Raw genomic sequence first — 15,338 nt, 5'->3', positions numbered from 1 at the left:
CAGGTGCTGTGTGAAAATCCTTCTGAAGCCATCAAAGTCAGGAATGCATTACATAGTACTATAAAATATGCAAACAACTGAAATCTGTGGGAGGCCAATAAATCCAAGTTGACATACAAAGAAAAAAATAAGTCAGTGGCAATTGGGTTTATTGAATATGATAAAACAATTCAGAGTTGCTCTACAGAATAACTTTTTCCTTTTTATTTTCTGGCACAAAATAAAATGCAACCTTCTTGTGACCATCTTTGGAGCACTTCTTTTTTGTCTTCTGACTGAAATTTCTCTGTGTTTTGGCATGGTCAGACAGTAAAGCTGGACAATGTCCTTCTCTGACACATCAACAACCCTGAGGAAATATCTGTTATGTCTCTCAAATTCCTGAGTGCTGTGATTCCTTTAGAGATAGGCCATGTACCAGACAGGAGCTGAAACTGCATTGTTGGCCTTCACACAAGCCAACAGCCCAGGTCTGGCTGGCTGGCAGGGGGTGAGGGTCCGGGTACAATGGAGGGTAAGGACTGCCACCCTCTGAGGCTCAGTAGCACACCTGGCACAAGTGTGGGGGAAAAATGTTGATGCAAGCTTCCTCCCAGGTTATTAACCTTTGAGTTTTATTTTATGTTAGCTATGGATAGCTGTGATTTGTTACTGTGTGTCACCAGGTACATAATAAATTGCATATCAGAACCCTTGAATTTATTGTATTGATTTTCTGTATATATGGACTTTCTCTTTCCAATACAGATAAAATAAATGCAAAATTTGCAAGTTTTCTCAATTCCCAGAAGTATCAGATCAATCTACCTATTTATTCCTTGATTAATATTCTGTTGGTCCAGTAACAGTCCCCTCTACTGGAATGAGTGCCAATTTGATATGACCCCCTGCCATGACCTGCTCATGATGTTCTTTACATGTCAGATTTTCTCAGTTTGTAAAGGGAAGATTAAATCTTCCAGATGAATCAGTTACTGGTCTTAGAGTGCTTTGAAGTATTCACTAGAAGGTACTAGCACAGAAGTGTTGGGCATGGAGACAGTGAAAAGTGCTCAGAATGTTCTTATCAGCACTGATTAATCACCATGTAAATTTATAGTGCTGGGCAAACATTTCATGATGATAAGATGTCTGTTTTAGCATTAGACCTTTGCTTTAGCATTAGGCCTGAGCTTTAGTGCTCTCCAAGCTATAGGATCTGTGTACCCCACTTCCTGTCATGTCTTACTGCATCATTTGCACTCTGCAGAATGTGCTTATGGAAAACGAAAATGAAATTTAAACCTTCAAGATCTTCTCAAAACATATTTCAGGGCCATGTCACGGACAAGTCTGTGCTTCCTATTGTGGATTGTCTTTTTATAATAATGTAAATTTAATATACATCCTGATTGTCCATGTCTGAGGAATGTTGATGTGCTTGCTCCCAGAAGAAAAATGCTAATGTTATTTTTCTGTTAGGAGCAGGTGAGTGTAAGCAGAAGAGCAACAGGGATCCCTTCCTGTGGATGCTTTGAGTCACAGTGTGTAAATTCTCAGAGAGAAGTGGTCTGTGGGAGGAGGATGTAAATGTGGATGAGACTGCATGCAGAGAAAATTTAGCAGGGAAGGAGGCACAGGCTGCCAAGAAGCAATCTGGGAAGGCTGGAGACTGGTTGCACCCCAGAGCATCAATTTGCATTGCAGGTGGGCTTCATACCATGGAATCTCACAATATTTCTCTTAGAACATAATAGGTTCTAATATACCTATTAGGTTCTAGTACCTATTAGAACCAGAGCATATCTAAGATAATTGTTTTTAAAGAGGCATGCTCTAGGTTTTCCCTGAAACAACAAAGTTAAGAATAATGTATTGGAAAGCAGGGCTGGTCTCTGCTTCTCAGTGCAACGTGGCTTCAGATAGAGCTCAGGACACTTCTCAGCTTTGTGTGCCTGACTGCCAGGCTGCAAGAATGACTATTTATTTCTTGGAAGCCACTGAACTTGACCTTTGAAGGCCTGCAGTGATATGCTATATGAAAGGGCCATGGGGTTCAATCCATCAATAGCTGGTTTTTTTTCCTCTACACCTGTGAGCTGCCCTTTGGATGGGAATAACTTGAAAAGACTTGATCTTCAGTACAGAGTGAGAGGTTCCCTCCTAATACAGACCATGTACATCTATGGTGTGTTTTGGATGTAGTGGGCCATTATACTGTTCTGAGGTAGGGTTTTTCCTTGTCCCTGACTTGGACATTTAAATAAAATGTCATGGATTTACAGAATAAAGAGATAAAGTTGGTATTTAAATGAGGATTAAGACTGGGGAGTTTCTATACATGGCGTCTGGATCTGGGACATTGCTGTGTTTATATTGTGTAATGTATTGCCAATTCTGGCAGCACATGCACTGTTTACCTCAGTGTGCTACAGAGCTGAGATCCCCCTACAGAAAGGCTTTCAGCCCTGACGTGCTTCCCTCCTTGCAGGGCTGCCCTAGCAGGGGTTGCACGAGGGGGCATGTCAGGTCAGACCCTGCCTGGCATCTCTGCAGCAGGATCATGTGCATGTCCCCCAGCAAACACCTACTGAGGCTTCATTCTAAAGTTTGCATTTGAAAGTGTGAGATCCCAGCACAGGATATGAGGCATTAATGACTGACCATAATTAATTCTGACTTGACAGTCTCGGTACCTGCTCTGTCTTCTTCACTATTGAGCATGGGGGGGCAGGACAGGAATCCCAGTGCCAACAGCACTGCTTGTTTGGGAATACTAAGGAGAGATTGTCCACAATGGAAGGTACCAGCTTGCATTGTGGCATACTTGCTCATTTTGTGCTAGATTTGACTCATTCTTTCATTGGCAGTTTTTGTTGGACCTCTTCTGAGTTATCTGCGTCTGCAGTGACTGTCAAATAAAGGCCACCCTGGTTAATGCTGTTTACCATTTCTCTATTTAATGAAGACAATATTGTGTAAAATGTGTCACTGTACTGGCAACATTGTGCTGCAACTTGTGTTGTTATCATCTTGACGCCTGTGTGTGTTAATTTCTCTCCTACTTCTTGTCATGACCTCTGTGACCTTGTGCTTCAGCATTGCAGTGCCAAACTGTGGGAAGGAAAGCATGCAGAAATTCATGTCTCTTTAGAGTTCATCCAAATGGAAGGAAGAACTGGGACAAAGCCCAATTGGAATCTTTGTGGAGACAAATGTTGGGTTCTGAACAGATTATCTGCGTCCTCTCTAAATAATCTTCCTGTCCCTATGTTTCCATGGGCAGACTTGTGTTTGTCTTTCAGATGGAGAGATCAAGGCAAGCATCTTCATGCCCTGACTGGAAAAGATCTGTCATTTTAGTTCATCTGAAATGATTAAGTCAATCAAACTTCATCTTGTGCTAAAATCTTTAGCAAACATTGCATTTTCTGATACAGGCAACAAAAATAGGGTTCAGTAGAACAAGTTAGTGATGAGCCATATGGTAGGTTAGGAAAAAAGAAGGTGGATTTTTTTTTTAATGCAAACTATTTAGGATGGACAACTTTTGCTTTCTTATGGAGCAGTACTTCTGGAGCTGAAACGTGTTGCTACCTTTTCTGGGATATAGACCTTTCCAGAGTCACCTCTGGCAGCTGTTTTTCAGTTGTGTTTTGATTGTTTTTGGCAATAAACCATTTCTGGACTGTTGGGAGACAGTGATCCAGGGCGGAGCAGGCAGGAGGGCTGCCCAAGCCCCGCTCGGTGCAGGAGCACGGACAGGAGATGTGTGTGCCGCAGGCTCCATCCCACGGCCGGCAGGAGCGTCCTGGGAATTCACAGGCGCATCCACAGCAGCTGAAATCCTGCACGGTTGGTTCCGAAGCCACACTTCTTGCATAACCAGAAAGGAATCAACCAACCTGCCAAGGAAACTGGGTTCAAGGCTTTCTGCACAAAACAGCCGCGACAGGAGTGCAGTGAATGTTGTAAAAGCAAGGCAAAAGAAACGGGCTTTGGAGAAGGACAAGAATTTGATGAGGCAAAAGCCGCTTGGAGGTGCCGAAACGCGGGGTGTCAGTGGGAGAAGAAGAGAGGGATGTAATGCAGCAAACGCGGCCAAGAACCTGCAGGGCGATTATCCCGGTCACAACGTCCTGCGGAGCAGCGGGCACGGCGGAGAAGAGGAGACGGAGGAGAGCAGAGGAGGTGGAGGAGAGCACAGGAGAGGGAGGTAACGCAGCAAGCGCTGCACAGAGCCTGCGGGACGATCATCCCGGTCAGAACGTCCTGCGGAGCAGAGGAAAGGAGGCGAGCAGAGGAGGCGGAGGAGAGCACAGGAGAGGGAGGTGATGCAGCAAGCGAGGCCCAGAGCCTGCGGGGCGATCATCCCGGTCGGACCGTCCCGCGGAGCTGCGGGCCCGGCAGAGCTCGGCGCTGTCCCCGCAGCGCCCTCTGCTGTGCGCGGCGGGGAACGGCGCCCGCTCCCCGCGCCCTCCGCGCCCGGCAGCGCCCACGGATCGAGATTGCACCGGGAGCAGCGAAAGGAGCCTCTGGAAATGCCCTGAAATGTGTTCATTTTACCGCTGGGGTCTAATGGATGCGTGTTCTAGCTCTGCTTTATCTTTTACCGAAAATGAGCTTTTTCAGGGAGCTGAAAATCCTTCACAGAGTTATTCTGGAGGCTCCCTCTCTACAAACAATAAAAATCTGTAATGTGCTTTTGCTTCAGTATGTGCAAACACAGGTACACACACCGTGTTCATTAATTGGAAGTGTAACAACTATAGTCATTCTTCCGTCTTTCACATTTAGGATCCTGGAAGTTTCATGGAAAAGTTCTAAGGATGTTTCTGACAATTTCAAGGGGTTTTTTTCAATATTGTTCAAATAACTAATGGAAGTAAGGAACCAACTGTTATGCTTGTTGGGGAATTGTTTCATGTCCTGACATTTCCTGCTTTTTATAAATCATGATTTCCCTTTCCAGTGCTTTTGTCTTGCTGTTGTTACTCAGGTACAGACCTAACAGCTGGACCCTGTTGTGCCTGCCACTGGCTATGTCTTCAAGGAAGTGCAAAGCTCATTAGCTTGTTTTCCAACCTCAGATGTGCTCAATATGCTCCCATACCATGTAACCATCCAGCACTGAGCCTGTCCAGTCAGCAAGACATCCTACTCCTACAGTGTGCTCTACTTAATCCAACCAATCAATACTGACAACGCTGAGAATCAGGAAAGAAATGTCAGGTAATTAACTCTGAGCACCTTCTAATTACTGCTACATGAAAAGCACCCTTTCCTCCCATCCTTGATATGTTAGGTTGGTTTTTGTTTTGTTCCAAGACTTCACAGAACAAACTGGGACTTTGCAAGACCAGGCCTGGAGGGGAGTTTGGTACCACACTGAGACTGGCAGGGAAGGGGACCCTGAAGGTAAATTTGGCACTGGAAAATGCTGAGTTTGCACATCTCTATATTCTGTTCAGAAACAGGTCCTATTGCCATCACAGCTTTTTAAAAGGAGGTATTGGCAGAATACATAACCCAAGGGTTTTCACTAGTTCAAAATGCCAGCAGAGACTTGGGAGAAGCAAATCTGCTTTGGGATTTTCCAGAATTTGAGACACAAAGCTCATGGAATATTTTATTTATCTGGTAAAATGGTAAAAGGATTTTTAGTGGCTTTCCTTTTTCCTCTGTAAAATAAACATCTTTAGTAAAGAAGTCCAGGTCCAAACAGGATCAGGGAAAGTTACGAAGTACAGCTGGGCTGCATTTTATAATAAAACAGCAGAAAATCCAATCACAAAAAGTAGGTGGAAGATGACATCTGCAAGAGAAACACAGGCTATATGTGAGTACTTCTCTGTCAGCTCCCTTTCACCTTCTCTTCCCACCCCATTCAATAAAACTGCGTGGCCTAATGTGGCTCTGTCAACATATCAAATGTTAGCAAGTAGACTTTGAAAGGTGTGTTTCAAAGCCTTGCCAATCAGAAATGCTTTCAGACACTTCATTTAACCTAGTAAAACATGATTGTTCCTTTTTGGGAAGAGGGTGTGACAATTAGAGAAAGAAGATTGTTCAGTATTGGAAGAAATTGCTATGATTTTATTGTCTGGTGTGAGGGACAGACCAAAAGAAGGAAAACAAAGTATATAACACTGGGGAATAAAATCTGATTTTGAAATGTTCATTCTTCTGTCAAATTTACTGGTATTTCAGGTTTTTTTCTTTGAGATACGGATTTTATGTTGACAAAGACACTGAAAATCTGTATTTGGGATTGATACTTTCATTGTCATCCTTTGCTGTTTACCTGAGAAAGTGTAAAATCTGGATAAACCTTTGCCTGTATAAGAGAGGAGGAAAAAGATTACATCAGGATGATGTTTAAAATAGGGCAAAGTGCACCAGTGTGCTTTGTAAAAGCAGAACAGGAAACATTTGTCACAGTTTGAAATTCTGACTATTTCTTCCTCTTGGATTTACTGTTTGAAGTTATAAAAAGATCCTCAGTTCTTTTACATTCTAACATGGATAGGGGTTTACTGGTGCAACATAAGGGATTGTAATAATTCTACCGTATCTGTATTTGTAGTTTTAAAGTGACTTTCAGATTGGTGCAGATATACTTGATAAACTAGTATAAAGGGCTCTAGTAAAAACATAGTTTGTTCCAAGGACTTGTTTCAAAAGATGAACCAGATCAGAGAGAAATCCCTGGTGCCTGCAGGAGGCAGCAGTTGGAGGGAGCAGTTGCTCTGCAGTGGGGAGGCCGATGGCAGTGCCATCAGTGTGTCAGGAGGGATAGGCACAAATCATCCCTGCAACACATGACAGTGTCATGGATATGCTGAAGTACGGACCCACAGTGTAAAGAAAAACTTTCCTGCTGCTCCTGACCTCTCTCCCAGTCATGTGCAACCCGTCAGAGCGTGTCTGAGCTGCTGCTGAGGTCACAGGCAGGTGAGCAGAGCTTTCACTGCCAGCTCGGTGTGTCAGTGGTTTGGCCATTTATCATAAATGCCAAAGGGGTGCCTTGACTCACTTGGCAAGAGAAGAGAATGTCACTGAGCTCTTCTGCCAGAGCTGGAGGGGTCCAACTCCTGTTCAAGACTCCTGCTGCCCGGGGGGAAAGGGGTCTGGCAGAGGGCTGTGGCTCTCTCCTCTTGCTCCTATCTGCCAGCTTCATTGCTTCCCAAAGGGAGAAGCACCCCAGGAGCCCAGGCACTTACTGCGCACGGTGATCTCCGCCACCAGAACACCTCCGGTTTGTTCCGCACGCTGCTTGCGCTTGTCGCATGTCTCAAGAGAGAAGAGAGAAACCCATGTATATACCAAAACAATTAAAAATTTAAAAAAAACCCAGGCAAAATTCTTATGTTTCCAACCAAGGAAATTGCTGCATATTTTCTAGGGACTTTTTTCCCCCCTGTCTTTAATTATTGGGGGTTTTAATGCAGGAGAGATTTAAAGAGAGTCTTTTTCTTCATTTTCTCAAGATTTTGGTGGGCTGCCTTTTCCAACCTGCCTTAAAAAAAACTCCTGTCAAGAAGAGGGAAATTGAGCTCCATCTGTTTAACCCCTGACCTCTGTGAAGGCTTCTGCGGTCGTTTATTGCTGATGATAATTGTTGCCCATTGGGTAGAAACAGGAAGCACCAAATCCTTTCCATATAGATCAGCTCATGTCCAGCACTAATGATGCCTGTCACGGCTGACAAGGTCTGTATTGGAGGCAGTGCTTTGCAGATTAAAGGTCCTTGTGCATCTCCTGACCTTTGCAGATCCCCAGCTGTGGGCATTTTTATTACAAGCTCAGCATGTAGTAATTCTGGTTATGAGTTGCTTGTAAGCATGGACCACCATCTTGGTTCAACCTTAATTGCAGGAGACCACCAGCTGTATTTTTGAGTGGGAACTGGACTCGAGGGATGTTGCCTGATCGAGCAATTATCCTGCACTGGAGGATGAGGTGGGAATTCCACACAGTGCCTGAAAGGATGATGTGTTTTACACTACTGCCAGAGGGGCACATATGAAGTAGTGAGTTTGTGTTTTCTTTTAGCTCTGATCTGTGTCTGGATAAAAGTTGAAGAAATCTTAAAAATCTACAAAATCGTAGAGTTTTTTCTGTTGCCTTTGAAACTTAGAATTTCTAACAATGCATTTTTGGCAAACATGCAAATTTTGCACAAGTAAGTGCCTCGTACTTAGCACTGAAGCTGTATAATACAAAACGCTGCCTTAATTTGCTCCTGGACTGAGAAAGGGGTTGGAATGAAAAACTGGGCTCGCCAGGAGTGATGTTTTCTCTTCTCCAGCAAGAAATATTTGTTGTTGAAATGACAGCATGTTGGCCAGGGAGTACTCTGTACTTTCATTTTAGGTTCAATAAAATTCTATTTCATTGCATGAGAGAAAGAATGGCAAAGCTCTGAGTTGGTGAAGGGTGGAGAGAAGTCTTTAAAAAAAGACATTTTATGGGCACCTGCCCTTGTTAAATTCTGTGCCTGTATAGCACCCCACCCATGCTCCCATCTAAGGATACAGGAATCCACTCTTCTACCTCAGTTCCTGCTCCGGAGACAATTTATGTATTTTATGCAGAGTAGGATGAATGCAAGAGCAATAACTTACTACAATAACTTACTGCAGCATGGCAGGGAAGACTTTCCTTGGGAAGGTGGATTGGCAGGTTTGAGACAGGTTCTCCCACTGTCCCCAGGGTGCTCTTAGCACCAACATACTTGGTAAAACGGAAGAAGCTCAACTTTCTCCTTTTTTCCAGGCTTGTATTTAACTGTAGCTGTTTGTCAGACAGGACTGTACTCTGGGATATCAACACAAGCTGAGTCTTTCAATGGCTGCCTTATTTCTCAATACATTTAAACAAGTTTCCCGATGTTGCCTGTGGCATGGCAGGGGTTGGGCTGCACAGCTGGGTTCACACAGTGCCTGCCTCCATCTGCTGAGAGCCCTGGCTGCTGGCTCTGCACCTGCCTACCCTCGAGGAGGGCTGGCCATCCTCTGTCTGAAGGTGGTACCGTGTGTGTTTCTCCAGCAGGGAGGCCTTACCACGGGGCAGGAGAACTTCTCGCTGTCGCAGACGTGCGTCTCGCAGTGCAGCCAGACCTTGGACAGCTTGGGGATGTTGCGGAAGCGGAAGGCGTTGAACTGGAACGTGGCCCGGTTCGTTTTCCCGTTCTCGTGCACTAGGATGGAGTAGTCCGTGGCACACCTGTGTTGTGGGTGGAGAAGCAGTGTCAGAGCCCCCATGGCTTCAGTGAAACATCTCCTGAGGTGACATCTGATGAAAGCATTTGCCCTGCTGTGGGCCAGCTTCTCCTTTGCTGCCTTATACCCCACAACAGCTTTGCAGTCATCCTCAGGGCTGGGCTGAGTAGAGGTGCTCCCCTAGGTCCCAGCAACACCTACCCCTTGGTGATCAAAGGCCAGTGGATCTGGTAGAAATACTCTGAGGAGGGAGTTGCCCAGCAGTTGTTGAGAACAACTTTAAACCTGGGAAGATACAAACCCCAGATTAGCAAGGAAAGTCCCAGTTGCCAATTTATTACTCATTCCTCCTTCCTTTGCCTACCTGTCACTTAAGCCCTTGGCTTCCACTCCAGCAAATATGTCAGAGCCAATTTCTGATGTTTCAACCACAAAGGGGGCTTCCTTTATACTTGAGAACTTGGCATTCTTTGAAAGACAAAGACAAAGGCATGATACATGTAACATGCAAAGCAAGGCATGATTCAACCTCAGACACCACTGGAGAGATGGACCCCAGAAAGCTGCAACCTCCAAACTCTTTACTGGCAGTAGGATTATTGCAAACCCAAGATGATGTTTAAAAATATTTTTGTTAATATTTGGCGTATAATGATGATCAGTGAGAGAAATTGATGCTGTTTAGGTTGTAGCATGTATTGCATGTATTCTCATAGAGCATGGGTGGGAAGAAAGCTTGCTGCTGCTTCTGGTGGTGGGGGAAGCTGGTGGGAGTGAGAGTGAAGATGAGTGTATAGAATGGGAATGGAGTTGGGACATGGCCACATGTTGAAGGAATGAAGACAAGCAGAAATCACAAGAAAAAAGCCAGCCTGCTGAACATAGAGCAGTGTGGTACTCAGTTGAAAAGTTTTGGTTACAAATACACTGAAATGCCTATCTTAAATCCCAATGCTTCTTGTTGGGTAAGATGGTAACAAAGCTAGCGCCAGAATTATATAAAGAATATCAGGTTTAGTCCGAGCATTGGCTTATCTAGTTGGTAAATACTCCTTTTACCTGGCATATAATTTTAACACAGTATGTTCCTAGTTTTCTAGCTGTGCTAAAATAGAGAGGCTGTTTTGGAGCTTTTGACTGTGCTTTTGTGAAGAAAAGATTCCAGGATTAGGAGCTGACTGCTCCAGCAGTGCAGTGGAGCTACAGAGAGGAGAGGGATGCTTCAAAAATCTGCCTGATAACAAGGGACAATATTTTGTTGGCAACAAAATTCCAGCATGACCTAAAGATCTGTGGGGTACATGAAATCAGGTGAGAGGACCAGAGAGAAAGCTGCAAGAGAAATGCAAGGAGCTTTGCTGTGTCTGTAGAGGCCATGCAAGGCCAGGAGTACATGCAGATTCATGCTGCTCTTGCAGTGGGACTACACACAAGTTTTGATTTTTCTTATAAAACCTGTCAGCAGGTTAGAAATGTACCTCTCAGCAGAAAAATCTGTCTGATTCTGAGGGATTAAAAGAACAGCTGGCATGAGTCTGCTCTGTTCACTTCAAGTATATCCCTGTTAATCAGCAGAAAGAAGAACCCCTGCCAATCCCACTGCAATTATCTGTTCCAGGCTAGTAATGTGCTCCATGACACATAAAAGTCAGGAGCAGCAGCCCTGTTTTTTCCAGCCCTTTGGCTGAAGCCTTTGTAGGGTAAAGGTGAAGGTGTGGGTGGCAAAGAGCACTTACAGAGTAGAAGTTGAGGGACAGTTGGCTTTCAAATGAGCCGGAGCTCCCGTTCTTCACATGGACGGTGGCCACCCTGGGGACAGGACAAAATTCTGCATGAGTGAGGCATGGTGATGAGGACAGCGTGAGACTCACTCCCAGAAGAGGATGTACCTTTGGTCAAAGGCAGCCTGGTTCACCAGGTAGTTGGCATTGTATGTGCAGGTGAATGAGTAATTCACAGGCTGGCTCTTCACAATCACTGAGGAGTCATTGGAGACGATGGAGTTATAGAAGTGATACACGGGATTCTTGAACTGTGAATGGTGAGACAGAGAAATGTGGGCAGTACTGAGTCCTTGAGGCATCAGGAAACTTTGAAACATGAAGACTTTTGTGTCTAAGCAGCCTCCCCAAAGAAACATGGTTTGGTAGCTCTTTAAATGCTGTGCTGCCTATTCACATGCCTTACTAAACCTATGTTCTGTGTAACACAGGTGCAGCTGAACAGCAAACTAATATCACTAACCCAGTGAGTATTTTGCCTGGAACTGCAAAGGACAGCTGTGTGATTCTTCCTTCTCCTTGACTCTGCAGTTTGCCTCCTTCTTCCATTGGTACCTAAAGCTTACTTCAAGCTGAAGAGGATAGGACTCTCTCAAGTGAGTGCAGCCATTTCCTGAGTCAGAAATGCTGACCTTCATAGTCTTACCTCTGACTGTGTGCCACAGTATGATTTGTTTTTAGGTGACAGGTCTGGGATTGTGAATTGGTAATATCCTGAATCGTGGATCCCATTGTAGCAAATGCCTCCAAGTGCCAGCTGATTAACCTCCCATCCATAAGGACACTCTGGAATTCTGGTAATGATGGTTTTAGGATAGCAGTATACCAGAATTACATCTGGAAGGAAAATGATAGACCTGGAGTTATTCAGTAGTAATTTCCTTTCGAAGAGGTGGGTCCACCCACTTACTTTCCATTGGGCTTAACCTTCTGTGAACAGGAGTGTGTGCTGGAAGGTCCCCTAATGAGAGCAGCTTTTGCTACACAAAACAGACCTTTAAGTTGTTAAATTCTGTCCTCTTTGGAAGAGTTTAGCCTTTGCCTTCTAATCAATGCAGAACTTTGTGAAAAATTTTTATCTTTCAGGAATAGGCGATTGAAAAGCAGAGACACTGCTGAGAAACCTGAAGTAAAAAGGACTGCACTGAAAATGTCTCATTAACTTATGCTGCAAAGCTGGTTTCTGTAATACCACTGACTCTGTAAAAATAATATTGGTGAGGTTGTTTGGTAGGATTTGTAGATCTGCACTGTTTTGTACTGGTGTATAAATCTTGGCCACAATAGATATTCTGCCTTTTCTCCTCTTGGGCTGGCACTGTAGTGCCAGTACAACCTGAATTTTTCCAATTGTCAAGTCAAAAGCCAAGCTCTAAAACTGAACTGAAGAACCTAGGCCTGCTAACAGCAATAGGAAATGACCCAAACTCCCAGCCCTGTTAACAGCAGTGCTGTGTATTTCCAAACATGGTGATTGCTAATACACACATGAATGCTGAACATCATAACAGACAGGCTGATAGCTTCATGATAGCAGAATTGGATATTTTTCACAGGCACAGCTAATTTGAATGTCCAGTGGAAATTTTAAGGGCAAATAGTGATTAACCATTAGTGACCTGAAAACTGGAGAAGACTTCCAATTACTACAGTGAGAAAAAAAGGTACCCTCCCTGGAATTATTCAGTTACTTCTTTTAAAGCCCTTGCCACTCTCATTTTTCTATGCTAAAAGCCTCATTTTGCAGCCTTTCCATGTCTGCTACGGAATAATCTTGGAAAGTCAAGTAGAGACATTAAAAATTTGCTTTTTCTGTTTAACAAACCTTCAGCACACGCAAGCTGATTCTGCTTGTGTTAATGCTCAGATTTAAAACTGGCAACTTTAGAGCTATGAAAATTCCTGCAGTTAAGAGAAACTGTGCAAATAAAGGTACTGAAATAAATGGCTTGAGGGCCAAATACTTTAGATATACCATTAAATGAATGACAGCAACCTGACAGCAGTCATGCACTAAAAAGCAAACACTGAATTGAGGCATATTCCAACATATTTCTAGAGCACATTCTGTAATTGTAGTGAAATCTATTTTACAGGTCTGTCAGGCACCAGATCACTTCAGTTTCTAGGCACTAATCAGTGTGCAATTAGAGCCTTACCTTCAATGATTTTTGTATTTTTCTTGCTTTAATATAACAGTTTGGTTCAGGAGTTCAGCCCAGCACATTCAATCACCACTGGCAATCTGACTGTAGTCTGTGGGACTAAAACCCAGTTTGGGCAGCAAAGATCTGCTGCATCTAGCCTGTACTATTACAGAAAAGTTCTAATTGTTTTTGTTACTTTGCTACTTTATGCTTTTGTGATTAACTTTCTTGCACGATGGTTATTGCACAGAATTAGCTACATGCCTAATTCTTTGTGGGGTTAGGACTTGTATGGAACATTCTTTACTGTGCTAGCTCAAAGCAGGTCAATAAAAGAAATTTAAGGACTTGCTCTACAGAATCCACAGTTTAACTTTCTGAAGGAAAACCTTTTGATTTTGAATGAAAAAACCCTGTGGCATCTTAACTACAGGAGAAGATCTTAGGAGATTTAAGTTATTTTACCTGCTTTATTTGGAGTGCAAGGCCCTGCAAGAGCTCGAGCCAAGATGACCAGCAGATAAATAGCAAGAGTCACCATTTCTTGCAATGATCTGAGGACACAGGAAATAAAAGCTGAAAATGTCTTAAAAAGTGGAAATAAAAATAGTGCATTGTCTGCAGTCCTGAGCTTGTACTAGCTACTGTAAAATATCATTTTTGCAGAAAGAAAAAACATTACTGATATCCTGTCACCCAATTTAATTGCAACTACAGGGTAAATCTTGCAAAGACCATTGCTATAACTGGATCACTATTGGGACAATTTTACTATTTCAGTTTAGTGGTGGCTTTTAATTATTCTAGTTTGGTTTCTTGCAAATAGTCTAAACCTAAAGTGTTAATATAACCAAATGAAACAGTAGGATTTGAAAAAAGAAGGAATAGCAATTACTAGAAGAAATATGACACAAGAACATATATAATGTGCTTAAAATTTAGTGCTGAAACTATTCTCTGTGGTGATTGATATTCTGATGCATATAAACTTAAGATAGCTCAGTTTTGGTGAATTAGGCATTTTTTCCTTTGCTGCTAAATGTTGAGTTTTGAGGAAAACATCCACAGAAGTTATTTACATTTACATTTTAGGCTTCCAACCTGAAAGCCATTTCCCACAGGGGAAAAACATATACATCCTGTGGGATTGGGACTGCAGTTCTCATATTTTCCCTTTGAAGACACTCTTCAGTATCAGCCCTCATACACACATCACTAAGCAGACTAAGTCAGAAGTAAGAAATATCATTTACAGGAAAAAAAAAAAAATCATTCCAATTCAGTAATTCTAACGAAACCAATCACTCTCAACATTTTCACTCAGCCTCTATTTAAAAATACATAAATATATATGAGTTTATAAAAGGGTCTTAAAGTACATATCAGTGACAATTCCTTCTAATTATCATCCTATGCATTCTACAAGAAATTAAGGGCTATACCTACGAGACAGGACGGAGGTAATTATTTCAGATTTTCATTCCAGTCTCATTCCAAAAGCAGTGCTGTCAGCTCTTTCCAAGATGTCCTCTTTCAAATGAACCCAGCTGGTGTTATCTTCGCTTTATATAAGCAATCTTGTAAAAGGAGCCCATCTCTGGTTAAATCTCAACCTGCCAGTATTGTCCAGTGGGAGAGGGAAAAAAAAAAGGGTTCTAGAAAAGCAGTTCTCTTCCCCTAGATGAGTCTGCATTGCTGCTACTTGATTTTTACAAATCTTTCTACAGTGTTTTTTTACAGGTATTGCAAACAAGTGAACAGAAACCTGCTGAAGGTACAAAATTTTTTTTTGTTTGTGAGTTTATTAGGAAAATGTAGAATTTCTGGAGAGGTGAAGCTACAACTGCCTGCTAGAATTCTGTAAAAATGTATTTATAGTAATTAGTTGATTGTCTTAAATGGCTTATTGAGAATGTCAAGCTTTTGTGCCATACAAATGAACAAAAGTAATGGCAACAGATCATATGCTACCTTTGGAGTTAGTTTTTTTACTTATTTTTTTCTAAAAGCTGAGGCAGGTAATCTGAGTTTAGGTAGGCTCTTCCATAAGAGCCTTAGCATTATGCTACATAAAAATAGTATATAATACTAAATGCATATAAGACTGTGTAATATACATTGAATATTAAACTATAGATTGTGTAAAATTTACCATTGCACTGAAAGCTGGAACAAATTTACTCTTTGCATGACCACCAGTCAAGAAG

At 42.7% G+C, this 15,338-nt stretch overlaps 1 protein-coding gene across 1 annotated transcript; it reads right to left on the bottom strand.

Annotated features, from left to right (window-relative positions):
- Positions 1-5,741: 5,741 nt before the first annotated feature.
- TECTB (tectorin beta) lies at positions 5,742-13,672 on the bottom strand. Its single transcript, XM_059851963.1, has 10 exons — positions 13,597-13,672; positions 11,631-11,821; positions 11,093-11,235; positions 10,940-11,012; positions 9,568-9,671; positions 9,405-9,488; positions 9,045-9,207; positions 7,203-7,272; positions 6,284-6,316; positions 5,742-5,794 (listed from the first exon to the last, which is right to left on the bottom strand). Exons 1-10 carry the CDS (start codon positions 13,670-13,672, stop codon positions 5,742-5,744), a joined length of 990 nt encoding a protein of 329 aa, XP_059707946.1.
- Between the last annotated feature and the right edge of the window lie 1,666 nt (positions 13,673-15,338).

This window comes from Haemorhous mexicanus, chromosome 7 (genome assembly GCF_027477595.1).
Source record: "Haemorhous mexicanus isolate bHaeMex1 chromosome 7, bHaeMex1.pri, whole genome shotgun sequence".
Classification (NCBI taxonomy): Eukaryota; Metazoa; Chordata; class Aves; order Passeriformes; family Fringillidae; genus Haemorhous; species Haemorhous mexicanus.
This window is presented reverse-complemented; position numbering and strand designations above follow the sequence as displayed.

What these genes read in the sequence shown, in the direction of transcription:
- TECTB (XM_059851963.1), bottom strand. Translation starts at nt 13,672, where the DNA reads ATGGTGACTCTTGCTATTTATCTGCTGGTCATCTTGGCTCGAGCTCTT. An exon ending in TGGCCTTTGATCACCAAGGG is followed by an intron (nt 9,208 to 9,404) that starts GTAGGTGTTGCT and finishes CCCACAACACAG; the next exon opens with GTGTGCCACGGACTACTCCA. An exon ending in GGCGGAGATCACCGTGCGCA is followed by an intron (nt 6,317 to 7,202) that starts GTAAGTGCCTGG and finishes TCTCTTATACAG; the next exon opens with GCAAAGGTTTATCCAGATTT.